The sequence below is a fragment of the Scatophagus argus genome, chromosome 11, assembly GCF_020382885.2.
Source record: "Scatophagus argus isolate fScaArg1 chromosome 11, fScaArg1.pri, whole genome shotgun sequence".
Taxonomy (NCBI): Eukaryota; Metazoa; Chordata; class Actinopteri; family Scatophagidae; genus Scatophagus; species Scatophagus argus.
Window position 1 is genome coordinate 11,966,306 of NC_058503.1, and position 26,556 is coordinate 11,992,861.

The 26,556-nt window shown below is 40.1% G+C and overlaps 4 protein-coding genes across 7 annotated transcripts in view; 2 read left to right on the forward strand and 2 right to left on the reverse strand.

Moving 5' to 3' along the window:
* Position 1: 1 nt before the first annotated feature.
* Positions 2-3,469, reverse strand: scrn3 (secernin 3). Its single transcript, XM_046404152.1, has 8 exons — positions 3,324-3,469; positions 2,920-3,082; positions 2,610-2,791; positions 2,229-2,428; positions 1,378-1,590; positions 1,112-1,274; positions 847-1,027; positions 2-750 (listed from the first exon to the last, which is right to left on the reverse strand). The coding sequence occupies exons 1-8, from the start codon at positions 3,335-3,337 to the stop codon at positions 589-591; spliced, it is 1,278 nt and encodes a 425-aa protein (XP_046260108.1). The 5' UTR covers positions 3,338-3,469; the 3' UTR covers positions 2-588.
* A 3,028-nt stretch (positions 3,470-6,497) lies between these two features.
* cir1 (corepressor interacting with RBPJ, CIR1) lies at positions 6,498-12,463 on the forward strand. Its single transcript, XM_046404000.1, has 10 exons — positions 6,498-6,678; positions 7,946-8,040; positions 8,247-8,320; positions 8,484-8,497; positions 8,651-8,703; positions 8,804-8,852; positions 9,212-9,332; positions 10,529-10,635; positions 10,846-10,931; positions 11,268-12,463. Exons 1-10 carry the CDS (start codon positions 6,607-6,609, stop codon positions 11,956-11,958), a joined length of 1,362 nt encoding a protein of 453 aa, XP_046259956.1. The 5' UTR covers positions 6,498-6,606; the 3' UTR covers positions 11,959-12,463.
* Positions 12,464-14,078: 1,615 nt separating this feature from the next.
* sp9 (sp9 transcription factor) lies at positions 14,079-16,632 on the reverse strand. The gene is made up of 2 exons (XM_046404002.1): positions 16,482-16,632; positions 14,079-15,928 (listed from the first exon to the last, which is right to left on the reverse strand). Exons 1-2 carry the CDS (start codon positions 16,500-16,502, stop codon positions 14,630-14,632), a joined length of 1,320 nt encoding a protein of 439 aa, XP_046259958.1. The 5' UTR covers positions 16,503-16,632; the 3' UTR covers positions 14,079-14,629.
* Positions 16,633-16,684: 52 nt separating this feature from the next.
* LOC124067019 (obg-like ATPase 1) overlaps positions 16,685-26,556 on the forward strand; it is a 46,229-nt gene continuing 36,357 nt past the window's right edge. The window contains exons 1-5 of one of the 4 annotated variants that reach the window (XM_046404004.1): positions 16,685-16,820; positions 16,906-16,935; positions 20,191-20,282; positions 23,577-23,712; positions 26,261-26,404. In XM_046404004.1, coding sequence (XP_046259960.1) covers positions 23,642-23,712; positions 26,261-26,404 — 215 coding nt within the window. In that variant the 5' untranslated portion in view covers positions 16,685-16,820; positions 16,906-16,935; positions 20,191-20,282; positions 23,577-23,641. Of the gene's footprint in view, positions 16,936-19,533; positions 20,084-20,190; positions 20,283-23,576; positions 23,713-26,260; positions 26,405-26,556 lie in introns of those variants that run through there. The other 3 variants (XM_046404005.1, XM_046404006.1, XM_046404003.1) reach the window with 3 other exon arrangements.

A 26,556-nucleotide genomic window follows, 5' to 3' on the forward strand; every position in this document is an offset into this window, starting at 1 on the left:
GGTCATGTTTATTTTTTTTTTTAAATGACAACAAAAGTAAACTGCCACTTGGAGAAGTCAAAAAGCCATCATTATTTGTATGTTATAACCATTATGGGGCAGCTTGGATCAAGGACTGAAGAACAGCGTGTTAAAGTAATGTGTTTACTTGAAAGTGGCTTAGAAAATTTCATCTTGCTTCACAAAAACTTAATGAACTTTTGCATTAGAAAAGTGTAAGCTGCTGTAATAATTTTTTTTTCTCAGGTATATAATAATGTAATTAGAAAACTAACCATTATTGTGGCTTTTTTTAAATGCAATGATTTGTGTTTATGATTAAATTAATCACAAAACAGGTGCAGAATAACAAGTTTCTTTTTATTTTGTCAAAGGCAGCATATTTATTAAATGGATTTGTTTTAAAATAAATTTCATTACCAAACCCTTAAATCATGTGTCACGTATTGATTTGGTTCTGTCCTGTAGTTCTGGTCAATGATTTGATGCATGAGTCAGCATTTTCCTGGGCCGTGATAGTAATTTACTCATACCTGACTGAAGTGTAAACTGCATACACTGCTACTGCCGGAGACGTGTTTTGGCCTCTCAACTTTTACTGTACACGGCTATCTCCTCCTTCACACACTTTGAGAACAGATTCACCAAAAGGTCAGGTATCTCAGCACCTTGTGTGAGAAGCTTCTCCATCTCTGGCATCCTTTCCTTCTCTAGCTGCCTCATATTTTGCGTGATCTTCTTTCCTCTCTCCTATAGACAAAAAAGAACAAAAAACAATTTATAAGTAAATTATCAGCACAAGGACCATGATAAGCCAAGTGACAATGCTGAATCAAATAGTTAAACCTTGTGGCATTCAATGATGGCAGTCATCAATTCGTGTTTGACAAACAACTCATGTTTGCGGTCGGGTTTGCTCTGGAATCGGGGTTTCTTTTTCACAGGGTCATCCGGACCATAACTTGGAGAAGAGGTCTCTTTCAGCAGCTTGAGGTTTTCCACAAAGACGAAAGGTTTGAATACAGACCTGTTGTACAAAAGAATAAAATCATCAGTAACTGCTATCAAAATTAATTTGGTTTATCAGCTAGAGTGAGACAAAGTGCTGTACCTTTCAGGATCTGGAGTTGCTGTAAAATAGTGAACTCCTGGCAGAGAAGAATCCTTGGGTATCACTGATACCATACTTCCTGTTGTCATGAACATGCCCTCCATGTTGATGCCACTGTCTTTATCCCTCAGGATATCCATCATCGTCTCAGCAGTGATGTGACCTTCATTAAGTAAAATCAACACATGCATAAACACCGGTAGAAGTCATGTAACTTTTTTTTTTCCTGAGTTCCAACTTTCTACAGTGAAGTGCATTTCACAAACCGTTGCTCTTTTCCAGCAGCTTTTTGCCCTCACAATAGCGGTTCCCAGCTTCTTCTATTCTGGCTGTGGTCATGAAGGAGTAGACTGTGGCAAAGTTGAACTGAGTCTTTCCATCCCACCAGCCCTTGCTTTGTGCATATCCCCTCATTTCTGGGTGTTCCTTGTCTATCTTAGTTGTAATGCTGTACTGGTTGGAGATGTTGCGGTATCCATCTAGAAGAAGAAAAACTGATGATTACAGCTACAGTATTTGTAGTGCCATTATTCAGCAGCAACCTCAGTTTTGCCATGTGTTATTAGAAAACTTGCTGATAATCAATGTGCATTCAGTTCTTCATCTATTTGTCTACTTCTTCAGACTGCTGCAAGGCTGTTTTAAGCTGATTCCAGTACTCTGACTGAAGTATCTCAAAATGAAGGCAGTCCTTTACTGTTGAAAGCTGGAGAAAAGACTGTCAAAAAAGTCATGATGATAATAATAAAGGCTTGGACTGGCAGATATTGACTGATATTTGAGAGTTAAAGTATCCCTTACATTTTATAAATTTGTTAAGTCAATATATGCACTGTGGGCGCTCTCTGCTGGACAAACTAAGTAATGGTGGCACATCAATAATTATCTCACACATGTAACATATTTGGTACTTTGCACTGCAACCTTTTGAGATTTCTCAGCTGACATATACACAGATACCAACATATCTGCATGCCCCTATTGGTATGTAATTAAGGTTTTTAGCTGTGATGCAACTGTCACATCACCTCCTCGTTTTTTCTTTTGTCTTAAATATGCCAGTGCCTTTTAAAATAAACAAATGGGCACCTATCCTTAGTGTTCTTTTTCTAATTACCTTTCACTCTCTCTGCTGCCCAGTGCTTCCCTGATGTTTCCAGCAGCCATGCCTCCTTCCTGTCTGAAATGAGGAAGCTGTTGTGGTAGGTAAAGCCACATTCATCCTCCATGCAAGATCCTCCCTGGCCATATTTCTCCAGCAGCTCAGTAATAACATCCACAGCTTTCTCGGCTGTATCGGCTCTCTCAAGTCCAAGCCTGGAAAATTGTAGCATCACAGAGTGATGTTTCGCATCAGATCAACTGGAGAAAAAGTTACACTAAATTGTTTCTGGCTGGTACTGCGTCATTAAATTTCCATTTTCCCCTCGGGGTGAGGCCAAATTGGAGAGTAACAGAGGCTTGGTAATGCAAACAGCTGCTTTGACAGGGGCTTCACCTGACAAGATCCATGCCGAGAAGAGCTTCCTCACCATCAGCACTCTCCCTGCCCCACACCGCTTCATTCCCGATGCACACTTGATGCTCATTTGCGCCCATTTCTGCCCCCCACAGCCATGCTGGTCTGCTCAACACGACTGCATAAGTGTGGGGAACCTGCTCAATCTCTATGTATGTACACTGTTTACAAGAGGAACAAGACACAGAGGCATAAGCTGTTTATGGTTATCCAAAGGCATATTCACCAAGGAGAAGTGTGAGGAACTGAAGGTTGGAGGGCAATGACAAGCTGTCTGTGTCAACCTTACCTCAACCTTCTCCTCTGCTTCATGGTTTTGGGCAGGAAAATACACCACCTCCTGGACTTCATCACAAGGCCTGTCAGAGTTTTTCCCAAAAATTATACGGTCCTTCTCAGTGGAGGGGGGCAGAGCCACAAAGGTGTCACAGGATGACGGCAGCATTTTGAACCTGTAGAGTAAAAAGGAAGAGCAACTGATTGGCTAAGTTGCATACCGTATACTTAATGTACAGTTTTAAGCAGCATCGTTACCGTGGCAAAAGAAGCCAGCGCACTAAATTCAGATTTTAAGCTAACTACGTGTTAGTCTAAAGTGTGTTGTGTTGTTCAACGCCAGTTAACCTTACAAGACAATGTACAAGGCTAAGTAATGCTGTCACGGTACTCATCATTTCGATAAACTCAGCTCACCTGTCTCTGCTCATTTCATCGAGCACAATCAGTGTCAGTTTCTATTCTCATTTCTGTTTGTTTCCAAATTCACGGCTTCCAGTTACAGTTTACGTACTGTGACGTCGACGCGTAACAACAAAGTCACGTGATCGAGCTGGAGTTTTACGTTCGCAGTTCAGATCAGTTGTAGAACAGCAGGGCGACTGTGGAATCACACCAGTTCACATTTTTAGATCGTTTTTTAAACCACACCCCGTTTTTTATTTTAATATTGCTCAGAGACTTATCACATAGTAAATAATTTTAAACAAATATAGCTTTGTTTCGTCTGTGTATTACTGTTCTTTCATTTTAATTTGCAAAAAGACCAAGTATGTGTATGAGGGAGATGCTAATTTATGCTGAAAACCAGTCAAATTACATTGCTTCTGCTTTATATTTTCCAAATAATGTAGCTATATTTTAATCTACACCAACTGATGTGACATTATGGCTTTAACATAAAGATGCATTTAACAAACCGTAGTTCAAAAAGAAATAAGTATGGCTGGAAACAGCAGCGAGACTGAGGTTAAACGTAAAGGGCGGTTAAATCATAAATGAAAAGAAATGACGGAGGACAGAGGAAATAAGGGGAGACACTACAGCATTCAAAGAAAAGTAGGAGAAATTAAAGTAAACAACTGAAACAAAAAGGCTGTAAATAAGGATGAGACTTGGTCACAGTGTGAACAAATACACCTCATTGGTAGATGTGAGAATTGTGGACGACAGGAAACCAGTGGTGGAAAATGACTAAGTACATTTGGCTTACTTAAGTAGGCTACTGTCCTTAAATACAATTTAGCCTATTTTTAAACCTGCTTTACTCGAGTATTCCCATTTTCTGTCACTTTATAGGTCTATTGTAGTACATCTTTAGTTACTTTGCATATGTAATATAATACGTAATTAACAAAGAAATTATGACATAATTTTATATATCAGATATATTAAATATAGATCAAATAATTAACATAAATTAGTTAAACTACATTTCAAGGATTCAAGGAACTTTTCATATTAGAGTGATTAGATGATTAGATTAGAGTGATTAGAGCAGGGGTGCCAAACTCAGTTGCACAGGGAGCCAGAATTCAAAGCACACTTTAGATCGCGGGCCAATCTAAAGTGAACACTTTGAACACATTTTTAGACATACAGAATAAAACCAGACAGGAATATCATTCCAAAATAAACTCATCCATCCATTGTCTATACCGCTTATCCGTCAGGGTCGCGGGGGGGCTGGAGCCTATCCCAGCTGACTACGGGCGAGAACTGGGGTTCACCCTGGACTGGTCGCCAGTCAATCACAGGGCCAACACACAAAGACAGACAACCACAGGGGCAACGTAGAGTAGCCAATTAACGTAATGTGCATGTTTTTGGTATTGTGGAAGGAAGTCGGAGTACCCGGAAAAAACTCACACAGGCACAGAGAGAACATGCAAACTCCACATAGAAGGGCCCAGACTGGGATTCAAACCTGGAACCGGGATTTGAACCCCTCTTGCTATGAGGCGACAGTGCTAACCACTGCACCACCATATATATATGCATATATATATATAATAAAATCTCCTGTCAAAACAAGTTAGAAATACGAACATGCTGCAAAAGGACTTTTCTCAAAAAAATGTTTGTAATAAACTGAAAAGACTTTAAAACAAGAAGTGTTCAGACATTATTGACTATAGACATGGTTTATAGTTTTATATATTGCTAGTGAACTACAATATTTATTATCACCATCAGGGATAGTTTTATTAACTTTCTTTGTAAAGTGTAGGCCTGGTGTTGGTCACCATATGAGTAGCAGGTGAGGAGATTTTCCTGTGCCTGACATATCAATGACATGTTAAGGATAAACAAAAATAAGCAGCCATTCATTTCATCTTCAGAAAAACACCACCAACACCAGTGTGAAAATGTCGTGAACACACCAACATGTGCCGGATGATTGTGCTGAAAGTGATGTTTGGTCCTCTCATGGCTGCTCCCCAGGCCATTTGGCGTCTCCTCGTTAGCTCACAGATCCGAGGTCCTTGGCTTTGCTTGCACGTAGGAAATCAGAAAAAAACTCGCCCGGTTGTTTATTTTACCGAAGCGATCATGTGAACGATTGTGGCAGTTAACGACACAGCACGTTCGCACCATGTTTTAACTTGTTGAAACAAAACAACAGAACACAAGAGCGGCATCACGCATGCAGTCGGCGTAAACACATTTTTCAATTGCCCGCAAAGCCCACAATGCATTGCGGTTTTCCCACTCCGATACGTCACCCTTTCGAGTCCGGGGCGACACAGATGGGCGTGTCGTGACGGCTTTCCGACTGGAGGGAGCAGTGCGCTAACTGCGCAAACAGAGACGTTGTTGTTGTGTTGAAAATAATAATAAAAGAGCAAGCTAGGCCAACAAAATCAGCCTCGGTTGTATACGGCAACAGAGCTCGACTTGATTGACGCGGGAATGTTCCCAGGTACCCCGCGACCCTGACGGATAAGAGGTATAGAAAATGGATGGATGGATGGATGGATGTTCCCAGATAGCCAATAGTAAAGCAAGGCGGCAGTTGCACTGCATTATGGGATCTGTAGTTTGTGTGTTATCAGCGCTTCACATTGTTGGCCCAATAGTAACAATAATAATAGATCAATATGAAATGAGCTCGCGGACCGGATATAATTACACGCCGGGCCGGATGTGGCCCGCGGGCCGTGAGTTTGACACATATGGATTAGAGTGATTAAAAACATTAATGTATCATCAACTATAATTCAATATTATTTATTAAATTAATTATACATACACTATTTTGGTGCCAATGTTTTATTTAACAGAGTATTTCTACGTTATGATATTGCTGTGTTTACTTAAGTGCAAGATATGTATGAGCCCCTTCTTCCACCTCTGCAGGAAACTGTGAAGCATGTATCTTTATACTGACACATTAACAAGAGAGAGAGACGGAAAAAAATCAGGTGATGCATACAGGTCTGTTTTCACTTTATTCCCCTTTTCTTTTAGGAAACACATGAGTTAACATGAGAATTTAATTTAATGTAAATCGTTCTGATCTACACTCCAATCCAGAAGGTGGCGAAAATGCAACTAAGAGCTGTTTGCGAACCGCCATTAAACAATACATGAAGAAGAAAATGTTTACATGCGGAGAGGAAGCTGCGCTAGCCACTACGTTAGCTAAAATTGACACAGACAAGGTTATCAACTCGTTCGGAGTTGTCGGTGGTCTGCCATGGGGAAATCATTTGCAAATTTCATGTGCAAGAAGGATTTTCATCCTGCGTCGAAGTCAAACATCAAAAAGGTGAGTGTCAGCCGTATTTGGCGTTGCTGTTTGAGACCAGAGGAGAACTGATTAGCCGGCTAGCTAGTATCTTTTGCTAGCCAAGCTTGCTAGTTTGCAAGAGCTACTATGAGCCTCTTTGATATTAACTAACTGACCATAGAGTTTACAGTTTCTCATATATAAATTATGAGTGTAGAAAAATATCTAAGCTACACTGATTATTTGCACCGTCAGGTTGGTTCTTGATGTAGCCACTTTGACGTTGAATGAAGAGTTAGCTAATACAAAGATAACGTCACGCTGTTGACTTTCTTTGGTTCATTTTTCTGAGCAATACAGTTTTAAGTCATAAAAGGTTTAATCGAAATCTCTCTATGTCAAATCAAAAGTTGACCAGCCACGTGCACATGCTGCGCTGTTCACGTATACTTAACAATTGAGTGAAAAACCACACCCCTAATATCCATAAAATTGCTAATCGTTTCCATATTTTGTACTGCTTTCAGCTCTGTTTGCTCTCATCTTAACCCGTTATTTGGTTCATTGTGGGTTCACTCAAAGTGTTACAGCAAGGCGTCTGGACTTGAGAAGATTGACTCGAAGACGTTTCACTGCTAATCCAAGCAGCTTCATCAGTTCTGAAAAACTGTTTGGTGGGGAACAAAACAAATTCAGAACTGATGAAGCTGCTTGGATTAGCAGTCAATCTTCTCAAGTCCAGACGCGTTGCTGTAACACTTTGAGTGAATATGACCTGGATGTCTGAGAATCTTCACAGACATCTTCATTGTGGGTTATATGATGTAATTTGTGTGTCAGTGTTGTGTCTAGATCTTATACTGTTGAGACCTTATGGTGTATCTATGTTTTAATTTTTTAACCTAATTGCGCACTACTAAAGGACTCCTTCCCAGCCCAACACTATATTAGCTGGCAATATTTTCTGTGTATTGTGTGTATACACTTTACAGAAACATTAAATGAATTGCTTATTTGCAGGCTTTGTTCTTGAAATTGCCTTACTGCTGCAACGGACTTACTGTTTTTAATTTCTAATTCCTATTTTATAAAATTACAAAAAACAGTCAAAATCTCCATCGCAGTTTGCAAGGACCCAAGCTGATGTCGATTTATATCAAATTATTCTTAAAAGACAAAGGAAGGCAGCAGGATCTTAACGGATTTGTAGCCATGTGACTTAGGAAATATGTGCGTGTCTGTCAGGTAAGACAAAAAAATCCAGGCAAAGAGAATGTGTTCTGTAATCTCTTTATCTCTTTTGTAGGTATGGATTGCAGAGCAGAAACTTACCTTCGAGAAGAACAAGCAAGAAGAACTTATGCAGGCCTATCTGAAAGAACAGGAAACTTACAACAACAGGTTAGATGAATACACAGAATAAAACCTTGTGTCTCTGACCAAACTGATTTTTGAACAACAACTTATTTGATACCTACTTATTTTGTCCTCTAATGATCAGCTATACATAGTGTATATTTTTTTAGATTTTCATTAAAGACCAGTGGATATTTTCCAGAGACCTTCTCCCACAGAAATGTTTCCGCATATTGTTTTCTCACTTCTAGGTTGTTGATGGGGGATGATCGTGTTAAAAATGGCCTCAATTTCATGTATGAGGCTCCACCTGGAGCTTCCAAAGGTAAATCATTTCAGTCATCTGAGCTGAGTAATTACGATTCTGGCTAACACAATATTTGTAGCAGTGTCAAACAACAGGATTTCTGTTTAAAGTTTTAATACTTGTTCATTTGTTTTTTGTTGTCATTGTTGGTTTTTTTTCATAATGGTCTTCTGCACTGAAGAGGAAAAAAAAGAGGTAAAGTAGAGAAAATAACATACCTACACAATTGCATGACAGTGAGAATATGTAGACATGTTGTGCTTCCTGGCTTTGTTTTACATTGGTTTCATTTATAATAAGAAGGGTTTATACACTAAAATTCTTATAGAAAATGTGTCTGTTTTCCAGGAGGGAGAAGAAGAGTACAAATTTGAGTGGCAGAAGGTGGCTCCTCGAGAGAAGTAAGTATTTAATCTTTATACTCAGTCAGATTTTCTTTCCATATTCTTCATTTCTCTTCAAGAATGTGAATTCTTTTTCATCTTTAATTTTCTCATGTAGGTATGCAAAGGATGACATGAATATTAGAGATCAACCATTTGGGATCCAGGTGTGTGATTTTCTTTCTTTTTTTTCTTTCTTTCTTTCCTCTGGTCCCTGAAAATGATGCAAGTGAAATATAAGAGACAAAGTCACACTGTGGTTGCCGTGCTTGCTGTACACATCCACACTCAAACTACAACCTGTCACAAAGGATTGCATGTAGACAGAGGCTTTGTTTTATGGGACACTAACTAAAACTATTGGGAACCACAGGGCTATAAAATACACTGTACATGAATTATACATGGCAAGTTTCCAACAATAAAATTAAAGGCAAACACGGGACTGAAATGCATATTATCTTTGTAATTAGGTGATATTGTTGTTTAATGATACAGACTGTAATGTCTCTTGTTAACTTCCCAGGTGCGCAATGTGAGATGCATCAAATGTCACAAATGGGGCCATGTGAACACAGACAGAGAGTGTCCTCTCTATGGGCTGTCGGGTATCAATGCCAGCTCTATGGCCTTGGAAGAGGCAGCAGGTAGAGTCCATACAATATTTGTCCAAAACCATCTTTTCCTGATGTTTTCTATGTGTCAATTTTATCAGCGTAATTAAGAGCCTGGTCTCATTCGCAGCGTGTTAAACACCACCTTTGTGGCACATCCCTCAGTGTCTCATCCAGATGCAGAAGGTACCCTTGTGCATGTGACTGAGATGCTCCTCCTGATCAAAGCAGCTATGCAATGTAGTTTACAAAACAAGGGAATCCTAAAAGAGGTGGAGGTCAGGGTAGAGTGGAGGGTCACACACACACACACACACACACACACACACACACACACACACGACCTTCAGGAGACTATCCCGTGTGAAAGGAAACACGTCTTTACCTCAAACTAGCCACCTAGATTTGTGCCTAAACGTAAGTGTTGTTTCACGTTAAGCATGTGTTTGTGGCAGGAAGCCTTTACACGTTGTGCATCTGGATGGAATCTGAGGGGCACAAGGCAAAGCGTTGGTATGTGACAAGCTGGGATGAGAAGGTGTTGGTGATTAAATGTTAATGTAATGTATGTAAACAAACCACAATGATTTCATGTGCAGATTTTATTTGGTGTCACTGAAATCAACATGTATAATTATTTAACTGAAATAAGCACCAACAAATAAGCACATGTTAACATTATCTAAATTTTTGAGCAACTTAAAATACATATGTCCATTAAACACGTGCTGTTGTAATGGCAAAACAGGAGAGTAATTGTATGTGGTACAACAAAAGCAGGTAGCCAGAATATCTGTGCTGCTGTGAGTTAGTTTTAGTCTGTAACACACTTGGCAGCAGATACACCTACTGTATCTTTCCTCTCGGTTTCAGCTGTAGCTCCCAGGCTCAAGCTGATTCTGAGTTCCGCAATCAGCAAGTTGAGTTGTAAAGTAATAATGTTTACCCCGGGAGAGTCCAGTCGGTGCATGGTGGTGTTGATGGTGGAGTGCTGTAATGGTCCCCCTCCTGTGCCGGGAGAAAAAATGTAATTATTGTGTATTCTGATTCCCCTAACTGCTGCTTTGGCAGAGAATGATATTGTATGATTTGCTCAGCCGGAAGTGGAGTGAGTTGATTTGATGTCCCATTCTGTTAACAAAGCCGCCCCTGAAATTCCCACTGTGGAGATAGTGGTTGGCAATGGTTTGACATCAATGGGACTCCGAGGCTGTGATTTGTGCTAACAGGTCCGTCGATGCACCCCTCGGAGTTAATGGCGGAGATGCGAAACAGTGGGTTTGCCTTGAAAAAATGTGTCCTTGGTAGGAATGCTACTGTTTGTGATCCATCGCAGGTAATTGTCTGTCTTCCACTCCCATATTTTCTACATACGACAATATACTGTATTTGAGCGCACACACTTTCAGAGGGGAAAAAACACAATATCTTTGCTATGTCCCCGTATAAATACTGCATTATAGATATTTCTTTACTCAAATTTACCTTCAAGACTGTGTGTTTGTTTGTTTCAGTGCAGAATTCAGTGTGCTGTGTATTTTTACAGGAATTTGTTGCCAGCGATGAAGAGGATGATCCTGAGGTGGAATTTCTGAAGTCACTAACAACCAAGCAAAAACAGAAGCTCCTTAGGTACAAATACAGCATAATTTACAAATCTTAATGTAAAACTTTAACATGTGAACGTGCGTTTGGATAATTCATAATTTTTAGATACTGAACAGTTTTAAACCTCATATTGATAGAGTAAATTAAAGGGAAATCCCTAAGAATGAGCTGATTGAATTTGTGATATTTTCTTATAAATGTATGGATTTTTTTGCTTTCCCTTTTGATGAAATGTTCTACATTTACCTTGAACATCCTTAAGTGAATTCTGTAAAATTTTGCTGCGATTCACGGACTTTATATTTATGCCAATGCAATGTTGGAGAGTTTCAGTTAAATGTTTGTGCTCCTGTTGTACAGAAAACTTGACCGCCTTGAAAAGCAGAAGGCCAAGAAAAAGAAGAGCAAAAAGCAGAAGAAGAAAAGCAAAAGAAAACACAAGAAAAAGCATGAAAGTAATGACGGCTCAAGTGACTCCTCTGATAGCAGCAGCAGTAGTAGTAGCAGTAGTGACAGTGGCTCAGATTCAGAAAGCCATGGCAAGTTCAAGAGCCAAAAGAAAAAGAAGAACAAGAAAAAGGATTCCTGTCGGGATAACAGCTCGAAGAGCGAGCGGCGAGTCAAGAGTCAAAAGGCCTCCTCTCATAGGAGCAGGTCACCGAGCCCTCACACCAGACAGAAGCAGCCTGAAGAGGAGTGCAGAGATTACAGGCGAACAAGGACAGAGAGGGGAAGAAGCAGGAGTCGACATCGCAGCCCGGAGAACAAGATCAAGTTGGAGGGAGGTCAGGAGAGAAGGAGACACACCAGCAGGGACAGACAGAGACCTGGCTGCTCCAAGTCTGGCTTGGACAGAAGTAGTAGCCGCGAGAAGGGCAGGGAGGACCGAGGTAAAGACAGGCGTCACAGTCGAGATGGTGAGAGGAACAGAAGTAGCACAGATGGAAGGAAGGGCAGAACAGCAGATGGGAGGAGCAGAAGCAGGGAAAGGAGGAAGGAAAGAGAGGCCAGGGGAAGAAGTAGGAGTAGGGAGAGAAGAGAGAGGAGCTAAGACGGAGCAAAAAGAAGGCACTGATGGTTTCTTTCTCCCTCTCTTACAATAATGGATGAAAAACGATTTTTTTGATTATTTTTCCCCTCATCACTGTGTTGTAGTTTTGGCAACCACATAGTCCTTTATGTGAAAATGCAGATATTGTGCATGGGTCTCCTTTAGCTCCAGTAGAGGGAAGCAGCGGACAGAAAATATCTCAATGCAGCTCGTTGCGCTCCTGTGTTGTCTTGTGCTGCATGAAACGGTCTGAATTAATTGATTACCATTACAAGCAATTTGCAGCTGTGATCCGTTGATGGGGAAATGTTGGACTCATTTTAATGACCAGTTGGCCACAAGAAAGACAATTTCTGTCGCTGCCTTTTTTTTTTTTTTTTGAAATCATTAATTATTCTGTATTTTGTAAGTATCTACATTGTAAGCCGTAATTCCGAAAGGCTGTTTGGTTCCGGAAAAAAAGGAAAAATCTGGACATTTGTGATTAAATCTTTAATCATCTCAATTTAACGCGTTTCTGTGCGTTCAATGAAGTGACTGTCAGCATCAGAAATGTGATGAAGATGGAGATGTGGATTTATCTGTTAAATGATGACCGTTAGTGGATTCCCGCTAAGTACTAAATTGTTTTTAAGGTCTGGGAACCCGATGACAATTATTTCACTTTTGTACATGCTAATCTTTAAATTTTCTAAAATTTTCAGGCCGATTTTCTGCGAATGAAATGACACAAGGTGCGTTATCCCTAAAGCTGTGAAATAATCTTTATATACAACACGTCAAACAAAACAAATATTTCTGTCCCAGCGTCCAGCATGTAAATGCAGCCTATAGGTTTTATATGCGTATCTCTCTTTTTTTTAAACTAATGCAGGTTTTAGCCCTATTTTGTTTCGAATTTAAATTACCTAATTGTTATATTTTGAGACATATAAATTGCACAATTTTCTCTTGAGTTATTCACTTTGATTTTAGACTTAAAATGACATTTTATTTTATTAGACACGTTTAGTCTTAAAAATGTCGAATCATTTTTCATCTAAACAAACAAACAAAAATCTCAACAGTAATTTTTTTTTTCTCTCATAAACAACATTTTCTTCAATCGCCAAATGTGGCGTCAAAAGGCTTAAATTTCAATAATTTTTTTGACTTAAGCGTTTTAGTTTTTGATGAAATTCAAATTGACGATCTAATTTGGTAGTTTTCACTATCTGGCCGTTTCCTTGAAGCCGCTGTTGCACAAAAGGAAATGAAAATAATTTCCCTCTATTGCCTTCTGGTCAATTTAACATCTTCTTCAAAAAAAAAAAATGTCTGGATGAGATGCTTTTCCCTGACGTATTCCCAGTCCTGGACTCACGCTGTAATTATTCCCCGGCTTTTTCTTTGAGAGTCGGACGCTGCACTGGGTAAGCACAAAGAAGTCAGAGAGCATCCTTGAACCCTTTCAATACGGGGCCCACTGATATTCAAATAACATGCAGACACCATTTGACTGCGCTGAGCAAAGAGCATTTCAGATTCGACATTTGCATGTGACTCTTTCTTTCTGTGAAGTTAAAAAAAAAAAAAAAAACTGTTCCCATAACATCTATGTGGTTTCTGGCCCAGGGAAGGAAGCCACATCCTTATTCTCGGTCCATCGATTGGTATGCAAATGAAAGCAGTTAATTTGGACAATTAGAATAAATATCCAGGGACCTTTGTCATGAAACCCCCTTGGAAACCCCCCGATAAAGTGAAAGTGAACAAAAGATGTCTCGGAGATTAATTAGATATTTGATAAGACACGAATCCCTAATCGCAAATACAAGACGCACGGGGCTACGATGTGCTCCAAGTCATAATTAATAGCATTTAACAAGATTTTCATTTGGGCATGAAATGTTTTTTTCCGGGGCATTAAACATTGATTTATTCCATAGGGGAAAATGGTGAAAATCAAGGTATAATAGGAGGTTTTAAGAAAAATAGCCTAAGAACAGTCCTCACGCTTGTATGTGTATATATATATAAAATCAAAATTAAATAAATCATATTTTTCCCCAAATGAAAACCTAACACAAATTATTGAACAAAATAATATATGTATAAAATCTACATCACACAATTACAGCCTTTTTTAAGATGTTTTAATTACGATAAAATGAAAGTCTTATACGTGTGACTTTATACAGGTAAACATTTATATATAGATATTTTTTTTTTTAGCAAAGAAATAAAATGGTTAACCAAAGTTGAAAAAGCTGTGTACATACATATCCACAAAGTGCGTCGAAAGTAAACTCCCTGATTTCCAGGATACCAACACGAATAAAACAATCATAGCCTAACATTTACATGAAAATAACACATAGTTTAGTCGTCAATATACAAGATGTAACTCACATTGTCCAACCAAAGTTTCAACAGGTTTCGCGCACCCTTAGCAAACATCCATTTCATTTTCAAGTTGCCCCTAAAAATTCCCAAAGGCCTACAGTAAATCACTCTGGGTTTTCTTTAGATGGATTTACGAATGAGATACTCGCTACGCCTGTGGGGAATATATATTTTAGACTTTGCAATCGCTTCTTGAAATGTTTTCTCCTTTTATTGTCTGTCAGATAAGACCCGTTTTCAACGCTGTGCAGTTTTGGAATCTGGTTTGATTTTGGATGAAGCCTCATTAGGGCTCGTCGTGAGGAGACGGATCCTTAACAGCGATTCTGGGATTTACCCCCTCCAAAATAAGTTCTGGGGACTCGGACCTCGGGGTCTCCAGGTTACTGGTGTCGGTGTCACTGTCGCTCCCCTTTTTGCCTCCTCCACCGGCCGTGTGCGTTTTGATGTGCTTGCTCAAATGGTCACTCCGCATAAAGCGCTTGTTACACACCGGGCAAGCAAACCTTTTCTCGCCGGTGTGGGTGCGAAGATGTCTCTGGAGCTCATCGGACCGAGTGAACCTTTTGCCACAGAAAAGCCAGTTGCAGACAAAAGGCCGCTCGCCGGTGTGCCATCTCAAATGCGCTTTGAGATGAGACGTCTTTCCGTACACTTTACCGCAGCCGGGAATGTGGCAGCTATGGAGTCCCTTTCTCCGCAGGCTGGCGCCGGCGGGTCCCAGCCGCTCAGCCTCCTGGCAGTTTGGACAGTCACATGTTGCTCTGCCGGAATACCGCCTGGACGACCTCGAGGAGCTACTTATTCCTGAACTGCCCCCAGAAATCATGGCGTTGGCGGCAGAAGCGTCTGTGTAAGTTGGGATGACAGTTTTGAAACCGTCCTGCGTTAACAGATGCTGACTTGTGGAGAGAAGATGGGACGCGGAGGGGCTGATTCCAGTGGAGCTAAACGCCGAGTGGGTGAGCGAGGAGAAGTCCGGGTTGTAGCCACTCAGCTGAGAGTGGATGGCTTGAGGCGTCCCGGAGTGCAGTGAGGTCTGGAGGGTGCTTGCAGGATTCTGGACATCGAGCCACGACCCGGGATTAGTGTGGACATCCCACCACGAGGACGCACCGTTGGCAACATCGCCAGAGATGGTCGAGTGGAAGCCGGACTTGTACCACGATTCGTATGGGTGCGCCATCCCCACCCGCGGGTAAAGAGTCTCTGCTGATGTGTGGACTTTGGAGATAAAAGCTGACTGTCCAGACTCTTGGGATGTGACGCTCGCAGAGTTGGAAAACAGACCGCTGTACTCTGTGGAAAACGCAGACGAGGTCGGGGAGGTGGAGGCTAAGCAAAAGGCGCTGTTGCCTGTGCCACTGGTCGGTGTTAGTCCTGTCGATGCGCGGCTCGTTGCTACCGTGAAGCCGGGCAGACTGGATCCCAAGTTACAGCTTGAGGAGGATCTTTTCCACGGGTGAAATCCACCTTTTGAGAAAGCGCTCGAGTCAGGTAAAGTTGTAAGAGGACTGGTGTTACCGATTTTGTTGCACGTTGCAGCCAGCATAGCTAGCGGTGTAGTTCCAAATCTCGGCTCTTCCTGAAAAGAAAAAAAAAACACACACACAAAACTTGGACTCAGAACAGGCAACAAGAAACACTTATGCTCGTTTCACGGGGAGGGAGACGAGTGATTCACAACAAATCAAGACAACAAAACATAAAATGTCAGCAACGGGAATTATTATAAGTGTAATTTGAGGGGGATGAGTTTGGAGAGGCGTGTTGTAACAAGCGTCGAGCATTAATGAAACATCATCTTTTCTTTTCTTTTTTTTTTAACGAACTTATTCAGGCTATTAAGGGCGTCAGATAAAATGCAGCAGAAAATATGCTACTAAAAACACTTCAAAGCCTGATAAGCTATGATTTGATGTGGATGTATCACCGGCATTTAGAGGTAAATTTCTTTTAATGATAAACAAGTGTTGAAACAATTAAAGCAACGGTAAATAACACAGTAATAAACCGTAACCCCAAGACTGATAGCAAGCGTGTTTACGAAGACATGAGGCACCTCTTGTTGCAGTGGAAAGCACGCCACAGTAACTTTACGCACAACTTTTGCGCATAAATGCAAAGTCCTTACTCACCCCAAGTATAGACGTAGCCATATCCAGTGTCTGTATTGTGATGAGAGTGTTCGCGATTTCAATGCTTGTACGGCTCCAATTTGTTTGAGACTCACCGTGTTTGACTCGGGTCACACGGTTTCTTTCTTGGCTCGCAGCTCCCAACACTACCTAGTTGTAGAGAGCGTGTTCTTTGAAGTACAGCTGGCGAGGACGCACAGCCAATCTAATAGCTGCGTTCATGGCTGGGGAGGAAGTCAGCCAATGAGAGACCCGACCGCAGACAGAAACACCAAAAACCCCGCCGTCAATCATCTGTTGTGCAGCCTCTGCTCAGACTGTCATACAAGACACGATTTGGTATGTTGTTGTTGTTTTTTTTTAAATGCATACAGTTATTTTTATGTATCCTCACGCGGAGGCTCAATGTCTCCTTTCATTGCAGAATTGAGCTCACACGACAGTTCTTCGAGAGGTAAGCTTTTCAGTCATTTTAAAGCGTTTGTGGATTGAGGTGACACTGTGTACTTCCAGGTTTCCCTTCCGATTTTCACTATCCAGACCATGCGCAACACGTCATTGAGAAATAGTTGCTATTTAAGCACATAGTATCTTGAACAATGTGAGAGATGCTGATGGCTTTATCAGAACTGTGTGGCTATTAGCCAGCGCCTGCTGCTGCTGCTGCTGCTGTGTCAGGCACAGTTACGCACGGAGGGAAACAACTGTTGTTATATGTGCTTTATATTCAAATTTTTTTAAAGTCTTGTTGTCCATATTGGTAAAAACGCAAATGGATTAAGTTTAGTGAAGAAGTCCGGAAACACTTTTCCAACCGCGGTTAGATTTTAAATGAGTCTTAATTAAAAACAAAACAAACAAAAAAACAAAAAAAAGAGTTGTTTCTGAACACATGAAAACAAAAACTCTGAAGGACTCATAATCGATCAGCTAACCTACAGTTTGTTTACCTGCAGCCCAAATCTACGCGCGTCCGCGCTCGTGCGTGCGGTTGTGTTCGCGCGCGGCCGTGTCTTACGCCCCCCTCCCCCGCTTACTTGTTAGGGTAGTGCAGGTGAGGGGTTAATTAAAACTGACAGCTTGCTTTATCAGCGGGTGTAGTAGATGTGCTTTAAAAAAAGTATTTTATAGGCGGAAAAAAAGTTTCAGCATCCGCGGCGGGATGCCTGCTGCAAGGCCGCCAGTCATCTCCATTAAAACGACTTCACAGGAGGCACGACGCCTGCCTTGTAGCGCTGAAATAAAATGTAATGCCAGCCTAATAATCACTCATTTGATTAACTCGCGGACAATTAAAACGATGCCGTGATTCAACAATTCTCCCGAACTCGCGATTCTTATTTTATTTTTCTTTTTAATATCACAATTCAGTAAGCCAGCACAGTCCACAGCTTGTTAAAACGCCCAGGGATAATGGCACAATGTAAAATTGACCTGCACTGACGTGAATCATCATCCCTTTTAAAAGTTAAAGCAATTTTCCAGATAAAGGCTTGACCGAAAGATGTGCATTACAGTATTCAAAATGGGCAAATAATGCTCCATTATAGAGTGTGAATGCTGCCAGTCAACACAGGCGCAATTTGTTCAAATACTCTTTTTGCTTTAAAAACCCCACCTTTGCAAGCATGAATAAAAAAAAAAAAAAAATCAGTCTCATCAAATACTGAGAGCTGCCAAGAAAATGGAATCATTTTTGCAATCATGACAATTTGGCAGAGTGCTGTTAACAGTATTAAATTTCTATTCTGCATAAACAAAGTTGATTGTCACTATAGAAGTCAAATTAATTCGAGCGTTAAATGAAAATGAACGTAGAGAGTGAGGACATTTCTTTCTACTCATAAGAAAAACCAGACAATAGATGTAGCCTTTAATTAAGTTCACAATTGTTTTTTACAATAAAATTTCGCTAGTTTTATTCGCCATTAATAATGGATAGATATAATTCCTCTGTCTTTGTGTTCCAGTGTTAATTCTTGTGAACATGATTATTTATTATATCTTAATAAGGAGTAGGGTGCCTGCGCAGACTGCAATAATGATATATGTATGAATATATATGTGTATATATACATAAGGAATCTTAATTTATGAGGAAATTTATTTGTCATGCTAATCATAATGTAGGTGAATTTTCAGCTGATGTTCACTTGGGACAAAAGAGGAGAACATGATCTTGCCTTGTCATTCAAGTGAGAATTTTGAGTTGAATCTGTAATTCTGAACTCCATTCGGGTGCACTTCTCTGTGGCAATTAGGACCCTATTACAAGCCATTAGATTGATCAATGTACCTTAAACAATGGGAATGATTTATTTGGTCGAACAAAACGCTCTGCGTCTATTGTGATGAGCCTAAGTGGGGGTGCATCCATCAACAAAAGATAAATGATTAATTCAAACCTATTCATTTAAATTCTTTCTACAAAGGCAGCCTCACTTGCCTCAAATCCAGATTATTAGAGCCTCATTTTCTGCATGTTAAAGCAGACAGGCTGCTGGATTGGGCGATGGTTTTTGGTTGTGCCCCTGTGTGCTTTAATTTGTATTTCTGCTGAGGGAAGTTTATTTGAGGACATTTAACTAATTGTTGTAATTTTGTGTGCTCGTGTGGCTACACCTGTTTCTCTCAAAGGGGGCTGGAGGAAACTCTGAGTGCTAGGGTGTTATACTTTATTTCTCTGGTGATGGAGCTGCACATTGTGGTCTGGCGATTACAGTTAAATCATAGTAGATCCAGGGGAGGGTCATTAAATAGGAGAAATGGACATAAGTATGAGGGTTCTCGAGATGCTTTTACTTTGAACATCTTTTCCTTTCTTTCAGATATTTTTGGGTTATGACATTTATTTTGTTCCCTTGTAAAAATGCAAATATGATGACATAAACAATATTTATTCTTTTTTTATTTTCTTAGTCATGACTTCAAATAAAAACGCCCGCGTCTCGTATGCCGCTTCCAGTTAGTTTGTTTTATTGCTTGCACTTTAAGGTTGCCAGGTCATCGTTCATTTTGCTGCCAGGTAAACAGAGATCACAGCGAGGAAATAGAATTGATATGCATTTAAGTGCACTGTGAAATAAACTGCTTGACAACAAGAATTTAATGTCGCAGGAAGTAAATAAGCTATAAAACAAGGGGAAAAGGGGAAATTGCTTGGACCTGTCACTATAGAGACTCAACTCACGGATGTCTTCAGTTAGACGACTGTCAAATGTTAATAGAAAGCAGGCAGCTGCTGACAACACAGTCAAGCCTCTGCTAAAGATTAACTACGCTTTCAATACACACATTTCAACTAACAGTTCCGTGTAAGACCGATCTTACAGCGGCTCATCAACCTGCATCGATGATATTGACAGCCAAATTTGGAAGTATAGGTCAGCTTGCCAGCTTACAGTGTCAACTTTCATTTCTGAGGGCTGCATGTTCTATTTTGAGCGTGGAGAGCGAGCCAGTCCAAGTGCAGTCGACTGGTTTCATTTGAGGACTTAGCCCATTTTCTGTCAATGAATGTGTTTTGTTTTTTTTTTCTCTGAGTTTGTGAGCTGTTGTGGAAGTCAGTAAAAACGTAACCGTGGGAAATGGCTCCAAAGAAGGTTCACTTCATGAGGAATAGTTCCATTCAGCAATTGCCATGTATTGTAGATTATGTAATGGCAAGTGCTCGTTCTGACTGCAGCTATTTCCACATTGTCTTTATCAGGGAAAGGGAGATGATGCACCAAAGCCGCCACCTATTATTGGAAGGTTTGGCACTTCACTGAAAATAGGAATTGTTGGCCTGCCCAATGTTGGGTAAGTAAAAGGTTTTTTACTTAAAAAGACAGTGTCGCTTTCTCACTATTCATACTGCAGCCACCAACATGTGTTGCCACATGCGAAACATGTCTGCCTTCCACGATACCATAAATACAACTGCATGCAAGGCAGGATGTAAACAGGGTGCAGAATGCATGTCCAAGGAGAAGAAGTACAAGATCTGAATTTAGACGTACAGACAACTTTAGACTTTAGTTACATTTTTAGTTTAAGCAGTTCAAGTTTGTCCAAAAGGAACTTTGTGCACATCACATTTTATACTGAAAAATGCAAAATGACATGTAGCATAATGTACAAGATTTTAGCCAGCAGGCAAAACAAAAACAATCCTGCTCCTTAGATGAGCATTTATGAAAAATGCTTGAGTGTTTCTTAACAACCTGAGGAGTGTTCATGAGGGTGTTAAGTGTCTGGAGCCACGTGTGCCCCCACTAGCCACGGATCAAATCCCACAAGAGCTTTTCATCCCCATGTTTCTCTTTGTCTAAATAAAAGTGTGAGAGGCTCAACCTGTTGCGAAATGCTTCCAGCATTGCTTATTTTTATGTGTCATAATTGCACATTGCTGGCAAAAAAGCTGCAGTACATCTAAAGACATAGCTAAGTTAGTTAGTTTGGATTATTTTCTGATATATACTATGACTGTGTATAATAATCCTTTAATTTAAAAATGTGGGTTTTATTAGAAGTCTGTCTTCAATTAGAGAACATATTTGATAATAATAACTCTTAGTGACATCTTATTGATGAGAATGTCAGGACCCACCCACAACTGAATAAAACTATTAAAGCAAACAAAAAATGATCCTGCCACTCTACTGTGAATGCAGAGTAAAATGTTTAACGAATGAAAAGGCATAACAAAGCCTGCTGTCCGTTTGTTTTAAATACCCACTTATCGCTCATTATGACATGTATAGGTCAAAGGTCAGGGTACATCCCAGGCAGCTCTTCAGTCAAAAACAGGGAAAACACATGCTGTATAGTTACTCACAATCATAGATCACATTTGTATCTTGGGCAGTTTAGCCTCCGGTTTGACTAACCTGCATGTCTTTGAAGTGCTGGAGGCAATCCAGAGGTAACCCTCATCCCAAAAATGAGCTCACAAACACAGGACTTTCAGTGTTTATCGCTCAGCCACCACTATTGCATAAGCTACAATACATTTGTGAGGAAAATTAATGAAATTCACTTGCACATTTCACAATGTGTCACTCAAACACTATTACTTTATGTGACTATTTGCCCATAGTTGTTTTAATCATGTTGTAAACGTTAAAAAAAAGAACAAAATTATTTTTCAAATCCTTTTCATCCTATACTGAAGTAAAAACACATTTAATATTCAAACTGATAAATTTTATTATTTTCTGTAATTACACATTCATTCTGAACTTGATGCCCGCAACATGTTTCAAAAAAGCTGTGACAGGGGCCACAAAAGACTGGGAAAGTTGTGGAATGAAAGAAAAAAAAAAAACAAACCATGAACATTACCCAGGTAAACAGGTTCATTGGTAACAGGTTATAGTATCATCCATCCATCCATTTTCTATACCGCTTATCCGTCAGGGTCGCGGGGGAGCTGGAGCCTATCCCAGCTGACTACGGGCGAGAGGCGAGGTACACCCTGGACTGGTCGCCAGTCAATCGCAGGGCCAACACACAAAGACAACCACACACTCTCACACTCACACCTAGGGGCAATGTAGAGTAGCCAATTAACTTAATGTGCATGTTTTTGGTATTGTGGGAGGAAGCCGGAGTACCCGGAGAAAACCCACGCAGGCACAGGGAGAACATGCAGAGAACTCCACATAGAAGGGCCCAGACCGGGATTCGAACCTGGAACCCTCTTGCTATGAGGCGACAGTGCTAACCACTGCACCACCGTGCCGCCCGGTTATAGTATCATGATTAGGTAAAAGAGGCATCCTCAAAAGGCTCAGTCACTCACAAGCAAGGACGGAGCGAAGCCTACCACTTCACGAAAAACTGTGTGGGTAAATGGTTCAACAGTTTAAGAACAACATTTTTCAATGTACAGTCACAAGGAGTTCACCATTTAAAATCTACAATATCGTCAAATGATTCAGAGAATATAGAGATAACTCTTCATCTAAGGAGAAAGGACAAAAGCCAACATTGAATGCATGTAATTTAAAACCTCTCAGATTACTGCATTAAAAGGATAATCCTGCATGGATTCAGAAACACTTCAGAGAACCATTGTCTTTAAATTCAGTGTGTCCTGGTCAAGACTCTACCGTGCAACAACATCCTGGAACATCACAGACTTCTCTGGGCCTTACCTCACCAACACCTCTGATCAGGATATTTTAGTGCAAATGGCATTTGTAACTTGCAAATTGGTGAAGGCACCATTACTGCTGACAAGTGCATGCAGGATCAACATATGCTGCCATCTAGATGACCTCTTTCAGGTACATCCCTGCTTATTCCAGCAAGACAATGTCAAACCACATCCTGCAAGTGTCACCACATGGCTTCAAAGTAACAAGGTGTAGTTACTAGGTTGGCCTGGCTGCAGCCCAGACCTCCCACTGAAAATGTGAGGTACATTGTGAAGTGCAAAGTACAACAGTGGAGATCCCAAACTGTTGAGCAACTGAAATCATATAACTAGCAAGAATGAGAAAGAATTTCAATTTCAAAAATTCAACTGTCCTCAGTTTCAAAAGGCCTACTTAAAGGAAAAGATGATGTAATTCACTGGTAAACATGTTCCCAGATGCAATGTGTTGCAGATATCAAATTCAAAATGATTGTGAATTTACAAAACCAAACCAAAAAGAGGCCCTGAGGTATACCATTATCCATGTTTAACCATTTAGAACACACTGAGACCTTTCAGGGAGTTAACAATCATCCTACTGCCAGGTGTGATTCTAGGCAAGCTCTATTTTAGAATAAGATGGTCAACAGTATCAAAAGCTCAGGTCATTAAGTACAGCTACACAACTCTGCTTCTAATCCAGCAATTCCAATGATATCATCCACCATCTTCATCATTGTAGTCATATTGCTATATTGCTTCAGGCTGTTACTTGGAAAGAACGTCATTTTTACATGAAAAGTTCTTCAACTGTTCATTTACCAGCTGGTCGAGGATCCTGGCTTGAACAGATAACTTAGAGACGCCCCCCCCCCTCACCCCCCCGAACCACAATCTGCAGTACTTTTTTGGAAGAACAGTTCAAAGTTGTCAGGGCCTGCAGTTTATGTTTTGTTTCTAACTTGCCTAAGGCTTCATGTACACACAATAGGACACAAGATTTTGAGGTGGACAACTTGAGAAGAATCTGTGCGACATGGCCTCAGTGTGTGTCTGGATGTCAAACCTGGTCAGACAAATCCACCTTGTCTTACCAAGACCTTCATGGTGTGTAATCACAGGGCAAACCTTGCATGACCTTTAAGCCTCAGTGATCTGAACCTGTTATCTTCTGCTCAGCTGACATGTTCTCATATTTGTGTACCTCCTTAAAACATTTATTTTCAGCAAAACTGTTGTTTTTAAGTAACCTAGAATGTTTTGTAAGACCTGAAAACTGCAGGTTTTCAAAGGACAGAAAGGCCTGTTATGCTGAGACGTTATCCAGCTACTGAATCACTGCACTAGAAGCCAGATATTATTTTAGTTTAAGTGTATACTAGTTAAGGGGCTAAGGACTCTTTTAAGTATGTATTTAGATGCTGGAGAGAATCAGTTCCTTGAAAGTGTGTGTGCTTCTTCACTTATAATGTTTTTATATGCTTTGCTAGATTGTTTTCTTTTCTTACTCTAGTGAACACCACAATTTCTTCCCGCTGTAAGAAGTAGAACTTATTGAGGTTGTGGCCTGCCACACCACATCTGTGTCAAAGCACAACTTGTCAACCCTCCCATGGTTTCTTCATGAATGAACCATGCTCAGTTGCCAGCCTGCTGTTAGGTGGGCATAGATTACAATTTTTTTGGGCAAAGGCAAGAAAAAGTTTAGTCTTGTCCATTTAACCCCTTACTGGGACATTCTGTACAGTGCACAATGTATGGCCTAAGTGGCTCAAGTCATTCTTAAAACTCTCCTCCAGACATCTTAGACTGAAATGAATTTAACAATGCCTAGTGCATCAGCTCAGTCTGACTCATGAAACAGGCTCGTCACCTCTCTGTGTATATGTAGCAGATATAAATTAAGAAGCCAGCATGAACAGTTAATGTCTAGATAATTACTTTTTGTATCTTATAAACTTCAATTCACTTAAAGGTCCCAACAACCCAATTGCTAAACTGAATAGCAGGATGATAACCAAGGTGATTAAGATTAATGAGCCATTCACACAAAAGATATTAGAAAATAAGACAATATTCTGATTTAAACTTTTTATTTGCAAAATCATGCATTCATTCAATTGTGTGTGCACTGACTCTTTAGTTAAATGTAGTGTTAGTAAATACTAAGCAACGAATCAAATAAATATATGAATAGACACATATTTAAATAAACATTTTCTCAACTCTGCACAGCAACCTGTACAACTTATACTTTTAATTTACCAAAAGAAAACCCTTTCTTTAACCCTTACTAAAGAAGGTCAGACAGATTTTGATTTCTTTCAATACTGACTACCATCCATAACTGGAACCTTAATACATTGTTTTGTGGTGATCACCCAGCATTAATTAAGAGTAACTCACCGTTATATATTGTTTTTTGGCCAAGACACAGTGCTGCTTGTTCCAGGACATATGGGTCGAACAGACATTGAATAGCAAGAAGGAGAAATCAACACCCACCAAAGGACCCTTCACCTGTTTGAATGATGAATAATATATTCCTTATATAAGTATTATCAAACGTTTGCTAAGAATAAAAATCATCAGTCAGATGTTAGAAACCTCTTTATCCTACAAGTCTGCTTTAACGTTAACAGTCAGAAGATGTAACAATTACGTAATTGATGATTGTAAATCTTGCAGTAACTTAAGTTGGAAATGAAATTAAGTTTTGTTTGTAACTTTCAATCAGCGGACAGACATTGATCACCTGGATTTTTTTATTGAGAAATGTTTTGAGATTTGATTTCACAGCACATGTTTCGTATATGTCTGACCTTCCTATCAGAAGGAGGTTTCACTACCCACAAGTCAAAAATCACACAGAAGTCTGGCTCAGCTCAATACAGCTCATCTCAAATCACATCACAACATCACTTTCCTCATTACTGACCAGCGTACTACACTCTAATTTGTATTTTAGTTACTGATTTGCCCTATAATTATTCATATTAAGAACATTTTTTTCACCTGATGATGGTTATATTGCTGTTGACTTTCTTTCTTTTCCCCCCAAGGTGACCCAAGAATACCCTTCAAGTATGTTGGAGAAACAGTCCACCTTTATATTAAGAATTAGTGCCTGCTCTTTAGCAATCTTGACCAATTTTATGCCTATAGGACTTAGCAAACAATCATTTCAATGTGAAGCACCAAGTGAGGGGATAAAGACCGAAAGTCCTGGATTATGGTTAACTGCCATGCCATTATTACTCTTAGACACTTGCCATTGTCTGTAGATTTTGAAGCACACTTGAGCTGCTTGTGCCATAGAAAATAAATCTCTCACTGATCACAACATGGGGCAGTGTTTGACTGATCCCGTTCAGCTGAGATCTATCAGAAAATGTAATTTGCCCCTCGACTCCATGTACAATTGATCTATTATGGGATTATCTGACCTTGTAATTGGGCACAGTATTTTTGATTAGAGTACTCAAATATTCAGTCTTTTAGAATAACTTTTTTCCCTTTCTTTGCAGTAAAAAAAAAAAAAAAGGCAGATCTTGCATAATTTACTGAAGCGTTTCGGGACCATATGATCAAACCGTCGGGCTCTGCGCACCAGCACTTTTAGATGGATTGGCCTCACAGCTGTTTTTATTTTCAGGAAGTCAACCTTTTTCAACGTGCTGACAAAGAGTCAGGCTGCGGCTGAAAATTTCCCCTTCTGCACCATTGACCCAAATGAAAGCAGAGTGCCCATTCCAGATGAACGCTATGATTTCCTCTGCCAATTCCACAAACCTGCCAGGTATGGGGTCACATCGTTCACCTATTATTCACACTTCACATCTGTAGATTCTGATGGTCTTCTTGCTGTTGGTATGAGAAAACATACTACAATGTTGTTGATATGTAGCTGCCAGTTCTGTATGATGTATGATTGCTGCTCAACTGCTGCAA

What these genes read in the sequence shown, in the direction of transcription:
- sp9 (XM_046404002.1), bottom strand. Translation starts at nt 16,502, where the DNA reads ATGGCTACGTCTATACTTGGG. An exon ending in TGGCTACGTCTATACTTGGG is followed by an intron (nt 15,929 to 16,481) that starts GTGAGTAAGGAC and finishes TTTTCTTTTCAG; the next exon opens with GAAGAGCCGAGATTTGGAAC.
- scrn3 (XM_046404152.1), bottom strand. An exon ending in CTCGGCATGGATCTTGTCAG is followed by an intron (nt 2,429 to 2,609) that starts GTGAAGCCCCTG and finishes ACAATTTTCCAG; the next exon opens with GCTTGGACTTGAGAGAGCCG. An exon ending in GCAACTCCAGATCCTGAAAG is followed by an intron (nt 1,028 to 1,111) that starts GTACAGCACTTT and finishes TTTGTACAACAG; the next exon opens with GTCTGTATTCAAACCTTTCG.
- cir1 (XM_046404000.1), top strand. Translation starts at nt 6,607, where the DNA reads ATGGGGAAATCATTTGCAAATTTCATGTGCAAGAAGGATTTTCATCCT. An exon ending in CAGGAAACTTACAACAACAG is followed by an intron (nt 8,041 to 8,246) that starts GTTAGATGAATA and finishes TCTCACTTCTAG; the next exon opens with GTTGTTGATGGGGGATGATC. An exon ending in ATCAACCATTTGGGATCCAG is followed by an intron (nt 8,853 to 9,211) that starts GTGTGTGATTTT and finishes TTAACTTCCCAG; the next exon opens with GTGCGCAATGTGAGATGCAT.